Source organism: Sciurus carolinensis, chromosome 8 (genome assembly GCF_902686445.1).
Source record: "Sciurus carolinensis chromosome 8, mSciCar1.2, whole genome shotgun sequence".
NCBI lineage: Eukaryota > Metazoa > Chordata > Mammalia > Rodentia > Sciuridae > Sciurus > Sciurus carolinensis.
The window spans coordinates 1,469,323-1,481,648 of NC_062220.1; the positions used below are offsets into that span (position 1 = coordinate 1,469,323).

General features: G+C 47.3%; 1 protein-coding gene across 2 annotated transcripts in view; it reads right to left on the reverse strand.

The window, feature by feature from the left end:
* Positions 1-12,326, reverse strand: part of Ube3c (ubiquitin protein ligase E3C) — a 91,332-nt gene that overhangs the window by 63,832 nt on the left and 15,174 nt on the right. For both annotated transcript variants that reach the window (XM_047559902.1, XM_047559901.1), the window contains exons 2-5: positions 11,183-11,236; positions 6,641-6,715; positions 6,043-6,189; positions 2,534-2,649 (exon numbers count right to left, since the gene is read on the reverse strand). In XM_047559902.1, the coding sequence (XP_047415858.1) occupies positions 2,534-2,649; positions 6,043-6,189; positions 6,641-6,715; positions 11,183-11,236 (392 nt within the window). The remainder of the gene's footprint in view (positions 1-2,533; positions 2,650-6,042; positions 6,190-6,640; positions 6,716-11,182; positions 11,237-12,326) is intronic.

Below are 12,326 nucleotides of genomic sequence, written 5' to 3' on the forward strand. Positions count from 1 at the left end.
GCCCTTGAGCTGCAGCCTCGCTGGTCCCTCACTGAGCAGGACCACATTCATCAAGAGTCTGACTTCTCCCTGGGGAAACTGGTATCACCTGACAGTCGAAGTTCAGCCATAAACTGACCAGCAGCACCTGGTCCAGAGCTGTCTGGATTGCTCCCTGGCTGTTTGCCCCTCCTCTCAAGCTTCCTTCTGTGGGGCCTGCCCAGGGCCTGTTCTCCTCTTCTGAACAAGCCACTCAGCCTGCCCAGTTTTATAACGCCCTCGTCTTTAATGCCACCACAGCCTTCGGCCAGCACCCAGCAGCGTTGCCCTTGGCAGTCACCTCCTGGCGGGACTGTAGGGCCCCAGGAGGCATGGCTGTGCCCTCACTCTGCTGCAGTCATGAGGGTAGCCAGTGTTTCCGGGGAAGCATACTGGAGTCACGGGGGAGACAACACGAGCACTGTGTGGTCACCGAGACTGTTTTTAAAAGAGAGGGAAAGCTGCACAATATGTTGTGATGGTGACCCAAGCAGGCCCGGGTGCCGACAGTGCCCTTTCGGGGCGAAGGGACTACCAGGACGGCCAGAGCAGATTCTTGGTCGCCCCAGCACCGCTTTCATACGTCAGTGGAGACAACGTGCTTTGCAGGATGCCCTCCTGTGAGGGAAGCTAGGAAGCCCTGGAAGCGGGTGTCACTGTGCAACTGACCACAGCGGCTCAGCCGAAACCAGGAGGCAGCAGTGAGCACTCGGGGGCCACCCTTCTACTCTTCTGTATGAAATTTCCCCAAAAAACCTTCAAGGAGAGAGAGCAAGTTCAGGGTGAGTTACCGCACCCCGCTCGAGCCCCGCAGCTCCTCTGCGCTCCAGCAGAGCCCAGGTCTCCAGAACGCCCCACCAGACCCGAGGCTCTGTGCTGGCTCCCACCCCAGGTGGGGACCGGCACGGCTACTGCCACCCCCACCTCCAGGGCACCTTACTACCAGGCTGTCCAGAAAGGCCACCCAAAGTTCACGAGCCCCTCTCCTCCTGGGCCTCCCACAAACTTGTTTCCCTGTTTTGTATAAAACATTTCTATTTTACTTACTTATCTCTATTTTGGTTTCCAGATTAGACAGACCCAAGAAGAACAGGAATCCCTGGCTCGCTGCAGCTCGTCCTTAGTACTGAAAACTTCCTGGCACTAGCAGGAGCTCCATGAAGCCTTTTTTTTGGTACCAGGGGATGAAGCCAGGGCACTTAAATACTCAGTCACATCCCCAGTCCCCCATTTTTAAATTTTGAGGCAGGGTCTTGCTAAGTGGCTGAGGGTCTCTCTAAGTTGCTGAGGCTGGCCTTGACTTTGTGAGCCTCTTGCTTCAACCTTCCAAATTGCTGGGCTAACAGGCATGTGCCACTGTGCCCACCTAAATTCTTTTTAAGAAAGGACTGATCAGCCAATCCTAATGTTGTTTCTAGTAGAGACTGATGTAAAAAGAAATGTAAATAAGGTAAATATTCATTAGCTTTTAAAAATTAACCTTTATTTTCAAAATAAATTTACTGATTTAAGTGGGTAAGTAGCTGCTTATAAGATGAACGGTGGTATCACGTGAAACTGACCCAGAAAACCTGAATTTTAAGAATCTGTACACGATGCACACCTAGATGCAGCCTAGGTGACAGCCCCCGGTGACATCTGGAGCATGAGTGCATGGGGTGTCTTCTGAGCACGCTCGCTGTCTGCTCGTGCAGTGTAAACTGAAGTCCCAGGAAGCAGGACACACACTTAGACCCACTCAACCCTCCAACCTCCTTGGTTTACAACAAACAGTGGATCTAGTAACCCTAGTGCCAACCTAGACAGTCACAGGGCAGTACAAAGTCCAGGTCCTCTGGTCTCAGCACTGTACTGACCCATTCCACCTATCCCGAAGAGACGTGGCACCAACTCTGACCTACCTGTTTACACACACTTCTCTTTCGTGTGGGGGGGGCGGGGGCAGTACTGGGCCTTGTGCCCACTGGGCATGTGCTACCACTGAGCCAACCCAACCCCTACGTCATCCACTCTTACACAGGCACCTCATCTTCTAAATGAGAAGCTCTACTTCTTTCTTATTCTCCAGTTCTTCAAAGAGAAAAGACAAGTCCACATATCCTTTGGCAATTCCCGACCTGCTGAGTTCATTCACAAATGAGGGAGAGCCTGATGAAGACAATGTCTCAGGAACTGAGTCTGGTAGAGGACCTTAGGGAAAGAAATCACCCTTGCACCAGGAGTCCTCTCAGCTGGCCGGTTCACTCACGGGCAACTCAGAGGCTTAGCACTTCACAAGATAATTCCAGGGAATCCTTGCAAGAAAATGCTATCTGGAAGGTAGTTGTATCTGTGTTTTAATTTCTGTCTTACAGACCAGAATTACCTACAGCAATACATAAGACTGTTCCACAGTCCTCCCACCAAAACAAACAAACAAAAAAACCCCAAAACCATGGAAAGTCACTGTCTCAGAATTTGAAAATCAAATTTAAGGTGACCAGTACTGGTCAGGTTGCTGACCGGGACAGTTTACCTGCAACAGAGGCTCATGAGCCTCTTTATCTGAAATAAGCATGTCGGTCTCTCAGATCCATCCAGCTGCTTGATAAACAGGGAGCTGTGTTTAATTAAGTTCTGATACAGCCATATCTAGAATAACAAAACACACAAAATGTAATTCTCAAGCCGTAAGAGTTAAATGTTTGCCAATTTCCATAGTAGTAACACACACTTAGACCTACTAAAAATCCGGTAAGTACGGTTTCTAAATTTGGCTTTACCTTTGGTACTTGCATTTTCCACCTTTAAATAATACATTCATGGTAGGTTAGATTAGTAAACGTCACTAAAATGAAGTGCACTTAAAGCTCATGTCCATGTCAAACAGTTCATCTGCAAAAATCAGCAAGGCATCCTAGGATGCGAGAGGAACGCAGCATGACCTAAAGCCACAGGAAGTCTGTCTCCTTCACTTTTCCCTCTGGCACACACCTGCGTGTGGGCGTGTGCAGGCGCCTCCGGCACCCTGTTCTTCTGGATGCTTCTGTCCCTTGCAGAAGACAAGAGACGGCTCCAGGCATCCCAGCACAAGACCAGTTACATGATAGGAAAGTGACTGGAGGGTGAGTTCAGCAGAACTGGATTAGGTCCCTTGCACCCAGTTTGCCCAAAGCTGCTGTAAGTGATCAGACAGCTCAAGGTCTAGGCAGGAATCCCCTCTACTTCTTCTACGATGCTCGTGTGAAGTGGACTATCCCATTTTTCTGTTCCTAAGACCCACTTACAACCAGTTGGAATTGAAAGATGGCCTCCTAATGTGGCTAGTTATGAATGTGTGACAAGTAGTTTCTCCTTTCACATGAATGCTTCTTTTACATAAAATGCTATCAGACACTATAAATAACAGAAGAACACTTTGCATAACAAATGAGCCTGTCCTAGGTTGGAGGGAAATAACTGACCTCCTCTGCATCTGTGTGAGTCCACCACACATGCATAATGCTAAGGCATCTGCAGCTACCCTGTCCATTTTCTCAGGAACCAACAGGATCCAAATATTTCCCACATATCCCCACATAGTTCATCTTAAATTTTGCATTACCTATTAACAAGTTAAAATAAGATATACAGCAAGTATATGTCATAAAAATGACAGAGGGACAACTGTAGAAACTGAAGGAAATCAGGTTCCTCATTTGTTAATCAGCTAGTCATGTCTGACAGGGAGGGGGGAAAGCCAAACAACAACAAGAACAACAACAACAAAAACCCAAAGCAGTAATACTTGGTCACTTTCTGGAAAAAGTTTTGTATTGAATTTCACAATCTTGATAGACAAACTGTTATCCAGAAACTTACACCATGGTAAACAACTGGCTGCTTGACTTTTTGTTGTTTTTATGTAGTAAAGGCAGGTGAGTAAAGTTTGAAAAAAACAGTCCTTCCTATGCATCCCATCTCGAGGTCAGCTGAGGCTTTCTATCATAATACTCTAAAGAAGTGAACAAAGGAGGCAGGAGGAGGAGCCAGGAAATGATGTACAAAACGGAGGCAAAGCAAAGGCTTTCCCAGGCTGATGGCAGGCCTGGAAGAGCTTCCGGGCAGGCAGAGCACTGGGTCCTGGAGACGCACCCCAGGAACACAGCACACAGCGCTGGAGGTGCAGGAAGACTTAATCAAGGGAGTCAGAACTCAGCAACTGAAAGGCAGGCGGAATGTACACCAAAATACATAATCACAGCACACTGACTCAATAGAACTACATTTTAAGTTATAATTATAAAAAAATGGATTGAGAAAGGAGTGAGAATGGGTAGCCTATTTGCTTTTTTGCATTGAGTATCTTGGAAGAACTATCAAAGGAGGCCCCATACTTGACCCTGGGAGTGGGAATTAGGGAACTAAAGGTAGACAGGGGACTTTTTCCTGATGGGAGCTCTTGCATTTTTGTTAGCAAATTAAACAGAGAACACTCAAGTTCACTTTTCTTGCATGAACCAGGTTGGTGACCCTGCCCTCAGGATCTCAGGATCTGCGTACCAGCTACACAGTTTGTGGGTACGTGGCTGCAGCCTGGCGCCAAGGTGCACATTTACTTCAAGTTTTCTCTGGCTGCTTCTGGAGCAGGTCTGTGCAGGCTCACGTTTAGAAACCAGGTAGGGATGCAGACTAGATCTTACGACGAAAGAAACGGGTGCTCTCGAGACACCCAAGCCACACACGGCACCCGGGCGTCTGCTCCCGGCTCGGCCCTGTGCAGAAAGTCAGACTGCCTGCTCTTGGAGCCCTTCTGATTCTTGGTCTCAGACTGCGGCTGGGCTTCTGCAGACAGTTCCTGTTAGAGCTCTTCCCATGCCCAGTCCCACCTGCCCAGCTCAGGCAGCAGGGCGGCCTCAAGGCCAAGCCTGGTCGAGACCTCCTCAGCCCTCTGCGCTTACTGCACATGGGGGCCTTTCTAGCATGCACGTTTTCTAGTTCAGAAAATGTTTTTCATTGCAGACCCCTTTTAATATAACTTGAAATTTATATTATCGACAAATAATAATTTATTTGTTTGTTGGTATCAGGGATTGAACCTAGGGGTGCTCGACCACTGAGCAAGGTCTTGCTAAACTGCTGAACTTGTGATCCTCCTGCTCCGCCTCCTAAGTCACCAAGATGCACCTTATATGTGTGCACCATCCTGCACGGCACAAATAATTTCCAGGTTAAATATACACTTATCCTAATAATTATGTACAAATGTCTTAATATTTGCTAGGAAATGAATGATAACGAGTTCCTTCCTTTTTTTTTTCTTTAGATTATTCACTGATGCATCTGTACATATTTTCCACCATTAATGCACACTGGTCCTCCTGACCACATTGAAAGCCCATAGAATTTTTAGAGAAATACATTTGTGTTTCAGATGTCTTAAAAAAGAGAGACCAGGGCTGAGGGTGTGGTTCAGTGGCAGAGTGCTTGCCCGGCATGGAGGGAGACGTGTTCTGGGGCTTGGTACTGGAGACAGAAGAGGCGGGACAGAGGCACACGTCCCAGGGAGCTGGGACAGCAGGGCACACAGAAGGGCCCACACAACCTGTTTTTTTTTAATATTTGAAATGTTCTATAACAACAACAAAAAAATGGCAGGCCTGTTAAAATGTATACTAAATTTTAAGAAGTAAAACGTATCACCACAGAGGTGACCTACTCGAGTTGGCTGAGGAAAGTGCTTGGGGGCTCACACCTGCTGGAGGGGATTTGGATATTTCTCGTCTTGCAGGACAGGGGCTTACACCACCCTCTACCACTAAGCCACATGCCCAGTCCTATTTATTTATTTACTTAAAGACGGGGTCTTGACAAGTTGCCGAGCTGGCCTTGAATTTGCGATCCTCCTGCCCCGGTCTCCCAAGTTGCTGGGATTCTAGCCCTGGGTCACCACATCCAGGTGTGATCTGCTTCTTGATCAGATACTCAACATTTACAATTAAAAAAAAAAAAATTAAGCCCCAAAAGATGTAAACCAAGACAAGTGAAAATGTAGCAAACACTCACCAATCGTTTTGCGTCTTCACTTTGTTTGTAAAAAAACAGAAGCTGCCTTACCAGGAGGGTAAGATTGGAGGCACTAGCGACGGAGAAAGTGCCACCAGACTGTGCAGAGTGTGCACAGCGATCAAACGCACTTCTCTGAAGGGAATACTGAAAGGAAAGGAGCAACATGTAAGCATGCTAATAGAAAGCGAGTCTCTGGACACCTAAATGAATGTGTTTCCGGGCTGGTGGAAACAAACAGACAACCAAGATGATGTTAGAAGGTCATCAGTAAAAGGTCAGGACAAGAACAAAAACCTCCAGCCGAACTCTCAGGAGACCCTTCACGCCCACTGGGAGTGCCGTCCACCACTTTATTCCACTGTGATTGTTAGTTGTGGTTTGTATTTTACTACTTAACAATCATCTAAAAATTTACTTGCCTGTAAATCTTTGTGCAAATATAATACAATTATTTATTAAGAAAAAAGACTACCACTAACATCAACTTTCAGGTAGACAAAAATATATAAACATAAGTGCTATTTACAGTAAGGTCATATTTAAAATAAGTTTTCACAGGTCCTTCTAATTCTTTGTGTTTTAAAAATAAACTTACTTGCTGTTTTCTGTCTATGTAGCCTCGAATAAATGATTGAATAATTATTGCATTTTTTAATCTTCGTCTTTCTTCCTGAATAATGGAGGAAGGAAAGAGCAATAGGTCAGAATCTGTGAAAATCACACTCACTAGTAAGCATTAAAAAAAAAAACAGCCAGGTAATTCACACCGTAACATCCATTCTTCACAGCAGCCAACCCCGTGCACACCTGTGCTCCAAGCATGCCAACCCTGATCCGTGCCCCACAGCATGCCAACCCTGGGCATGCCTGTGCTCCACAGCATGCAAACCCTGGGCATGCCTGTGCTCCACAGCATGCCAACCCCGGGCACGACCGTGCTTCACAGCACACCACACTGCTAGTATACTCAGCACCATGAGGCTGTCCCACCAACCAACATCATCTCACCTCTCAAGAAGTCCTGTGTGACAGTCCTCCCTCATTGCTGGCTCCCACCCCACAGACACCAACACACTTCTGGCCTCAGTGGGGTTTCCTGTCCTAACTTCACCTCACGGAATCACACGACCCTCGCTGTGCCTGCCTCTCTCCACATTTCATACACACGGTGCCACGGGTCAGACTGCAACCTTTCTCTGGCTAAATGACATTCCACTGCATGGACATCACACCTTTGGTTCATCCCTTTATGTGCACAGGGGCACCCAGGCGATTTCCGCTTAAGGCAATCATGAAGAGCGCTGCTACACACAGCTCTCGCTTCTCTTGGGCATACGTCCAGGAGTGCATGCTCTGTGCCAGCGTGTGAAGGACCCTCAGGTCGCACTCATGAGACCTCACAGGTGAGGACTGCTCTTGCTGTGACGCTGCAGAATCTGACACTGCCAAGAAGACAAAGCAGCACCCACAACGTGAGAGCGCCAGAGATCAAGCCGAGGTGTGACAATACAACCTGCACCTCATCCCACCACGTGAACTCAAGCTGAGGTGTGACACTACAACCTGCACCTCATCCCACCACGTGAACTCAAGCTGAGGTGTGACACTACAACCTGCACCTCATCCCACCACGTGAACTCAGGCTGAGGTATGACACTACAACCTGCAGCTCATCCCACCACCATGTGAACTCAAGCTGAGGTGTGACACTGCAACCTGCACCTCATCCCACCACCACGTGAACTCAGGCTGAGGTGTGACACTACAACCTGCAGCTCATCCCACCACGTGAACTCAGGCTGAGGTGTGACACTACAACCTGCAGCTCATCCCACCACCACGTGAACTCAGGCTGAGGTGTGACACTACAACCTGCAGCTCATCCCACCACCACGTGAACTCAAACCGAGGTGTGACACTGCAACCTGCAGCTCATCCCACCACCACGTGAACTCAAGCTGAGGTGTGACACTGCAACCTGCTCCTCATCCCACCACGTGAACTCAGGCTGAGGTGTGACACTACAACCTGCAGCTCATCCCACCACCACGTGAAATCAAGCTGAGGTGTGACACTACAACCTGCACCTCATCCCACCACGTGAACTCAAGCTGAGGTGTGACAATACAACCTGCACCTCATCCCACCACCATGTGAACTCAAGCTGAGGTGTGACACTACAACCTGCACCTCATCTCACCACGTGAACCCAAGCCGAGGTGTGACACTACAACCTGCACCTCATCCCACCACCACGTGAACTCAAGCCGAGGTGTGACACTACAACCTGCACCTCATCCCACCACCACGTGAACTCAAGCCGAGGTGTGACACTACAACCTACACCTCATCCCACCACGTGAACTCAGGCTGAGGTGTGACACTACAACCTGCAGCTCATCCCACCACGTGAACTCAAGCTGAGGCGTGACACTACAACCTGCAGCTCATCCCACCACCACATGAACTCAAGTCGAGGTGTGACACTACAACCTGCACCTCATCCACCACCATGTGAACTCAAGGTGTGACACTACAACCTGCACCTCATCCCACCACCACATGAACTCAAGCCGAGGTGTGACACTACAACCTGCACCTCATCCCACCACGTGAACTCAAGCTGAGGTGTAACACTACAACCTGCTCCTCATCCCACCACGTGAACTCAGGCTGAGGTGTGACACTACAACCTGCACCTCATCCCACCACGTGAACTCAAGCTGAGGCGTGACACTACAACCTGCACCTCATCCCACCAGCTCGTGAACTCAAGCCGAGGCGTGACACTACAACCTGCACCTCATCCCACCAGCTCGTGAACTCAAGCTGAGGCGTGACACTGCAACCTGCAGCTCATCCCACCAGCTCGTGAACTCAAGCTGAGGTGTGACACTACAACCTGCAGCTCATCCCACCACCACGTGAACTCAGGCTGAGGTGTGACACTACAACCTGCTCCTCATCCCACCACCACGTGAACTCAAACCGAGGTGTGACACTGCAACCTGCACCTCATCCCACCACCACGTGAAATCAAGCTGAGGTGTGACACTACAACCTGCTCCTCATCCCACCACGTGAACTCAGGCTGAGGTGTGACACTACAACCTGCAGCTCATCCCACCACCACGTGAACTCAAGCCGAGGCGTGACACTACAACCTGCAGCTCATCCCACCACCACGTGAAATCAAGCTGAGGTGTGACACTACAACCTGCTCCTCATCCCACCACGTGAACTCAGGCTGAGGTGTGACACTACAACCTGCAGCTCATCCCACCACCACGTGAACTCAAGCTGAGGTGTGACACTGCAACCTGCACCTCATCCCACCACCACGTGAACTCAAGCTGAGGTGTGACACTGCAACCTGCACCTCATCCCACCACCACGTGAACTCAAGCTGAGGTGTGACACTGCAACCTGCACCTCATCTCAGCACCACGTGCTCCTCGCCTTTGTAGGTTTCATCTGCAGGTCTGTGACCCAAGAGGTCAGCCGCTCCTGGGATTCGAACACCCCTGGGTCACACTGGACCAAAGAGCTGTATCTCAGTTGCCTGACTGACAGGCAGCTTCCAGTCAGTTCCAGCCTGCATGAGTTAAAGGTGATTTTGTCCCTCTCCTTACTTTCTGCGAAAGGTAAACATAATGCTGTTTACACCCACAGAAGATTCAATTACTAGGTTTAAACTTTGTTTTTAAAAACCTAGGCTAGGTACATGTAGCTCAGTGGTAGAGTGCTTGCCTAGGATGCACAGGGTCATGGGTTTGATCCCAGCATTGGCCCCCACTCTAAATCAATTGGTCAAAAATCTAAATTGTATTCAAGAAAATCAAAAGATAAGATAGTTAGAAAATATAAGAAGAACAGAAAAATTCTAGAACTAAAGTGAAAATTCTTAATCTATCATTAAGAATTTAGTGATAGATTACACAATTAGACATTGTTAAAGAGAGAATTTGTGAATTAGAAGTTAGGTCAGAAGAAATTATCCGAACTGAAGCACAGACGCATGAAAAAATAAACATACAGATCCAACACAAAAGTCACTCATGTTTTCAGTTTGAGCCCAAGAAGAAGAGTGAGAATAGAATTGACGCACTACCTGCAGAAATAATGATCGAGAACTTTCCAAAAAGAGATGGAGAATGCTAACAACAAATCAGTGACATCCTTGGTTGAGCAGTGATTCTAAACTACTAAAGACACCTGATATTTTTGGAGACTTTTTGGCTGTTCCAATTGTGGGGAGGAAGTGCTGCTGGCCATCTGGTGGGTAAAGGTCAGACATTCTCCAATGCACAGGACAGTCCCCACAACAATCCATATCTGATCAAAAACAACAGCAATGAGACTGAAAACCTTTGCACCTGCTGTTCCTTTAGGTGGGAATGTTTTCCCTCCAGCTGCCCAAAGGCCGCTGCTGCTTCATTCTGTACCCTCTGAACCCTCCTCACAGAGCACTTCCCCTAAGCTCCCCATCTCAGGAAGGCTCCCCAGTTACCAGCTGTGATCTATCACCTTGTGGCTAAGTACCACCTGCTGTTCTGCCCAGGGCCTGCTGATATCCACCAGGGCAGGAGCCTCGCTGTCCCATCTACCACCTGTACGCACAAGCAGAGCAGTACCTGACACAACACACTCTCGATAAATGTCTGTGAGATGCAAAACAAGATGGTAAAATAACAACAAAAACTATCCAGAGAAGTAGACCCTAAGACACCACAGTTGCTGATTTATCAGGAGTATTTTAGGAGATCATCTCCAGAAAGATGCAAGATAAGCCACAGCTCCTTTCTGTTTTACCCTCTTCAAAAGTAGCTAAGACACATGCTTTAAAGATGCGTTTTCTCCCTTAACTTGGCGCGATTCAGTGCTGCACACTAACTCTTCCTAGATCTTGTAGAAACCTATCCATGAGCAACATCCCACATTCCATTTCCAGTGGACCTGGACTTTTTAGCCCCTCTTTTCCTACGGTGGTTCCAGAATAAATACTATACTTCAAAGTCCAACACACCCAGAAGTGTCACCAAGTCCCTCAACCCACATCAGACGCGACACATGCAGGCTACTTCAGATGCTGCAGGGAAACACCCATCTGTGAAGAACACCACAAAGCTGCCATTACCTCTCTTTTCCTTCTTTCTTCCTGAGTGCGATGTAAAAGAGAAGCCTTTTCTTCCTGAATCCAAAAAGAGAGAAAAGGAAGTTATAATTTAAAAATTGAAAACACTCTCATATAATAGATTTTTTTCACCCAAAAGTGATTTTAAACATCATATCAAATTATCTGAATCGGATGATAAATGAGAGGCACAGATGTTAAATGGATTTGGAGACCAGAGACCTAACTAAAGACAGCATTTCGGCAGCTTCCTAAGCGTAAGATCTGATGTATGAAAAACCACATGCACGAGGGAGTAAAACTCAGGGAAAGCTGAGAGAGATCTCTGCACTGCACCAATGCCCAAGCTCGGCTGCGACATGGAACTGCGGTTCTGCAAGGCACCATGCCCAGGGGCCTGGACACGTGAAGAGGGATCTCCACACGGTTCCCAACAATTACAGGCGAGTCTCCATGAAAATTTCATTGAGAAATCAATTTCTTTACTGTCAGTAAACTGAAAAGAAAATTTTCACCTTAAGTAAAACTAAATTTTGAACGAAATCACTTGACTTATGAAGGAACTGAAACAATGAAGGAGGAAGTCGTACACTTCAAGTAAATGAAGACACTTAGAGCTGTCTTCTTCTCCCTAAACTCTCTAGTCTTCAGTATGTGAATTATTTGGTGTGTACATTTAATCCAAAATAAAATTAAGGGCCCAAGATATTGCATATGAATTATTAGAAAAAATAATAAAGTTAAATCTCTTAAAAGATCTATTCATCAGAACGATGTCAAAGAGTAATTAAGCTGCTGGGCGCAGTGGCACACACTTGTGATCCCAGCGGCATGGGAGGCTGAGGCAGGAGGATGGAGAGTTCAAATCCAGCCTCGGGAAAAGCAAGGTGCTAAGCAACTCAGTGAGACCCTGTCTCTAAATAAAATACAAAATAGGGCTGGGGATGCTGGTAACCTCCCTCACCCCCCAAGAAGAGTAATTAAACAAAGTTAAAATAATGTATTAATATGTGTCTGGGTTTTTCTCAACATTCTTTCATGATCACAGTGACCTTAAGTATTCCAAATATTGAATTTTAATCCACAAGAATGTGTGTGTGTCTCCCCATGACTCTGTACTTACACAAACAAATGAAAAGAAAAATCT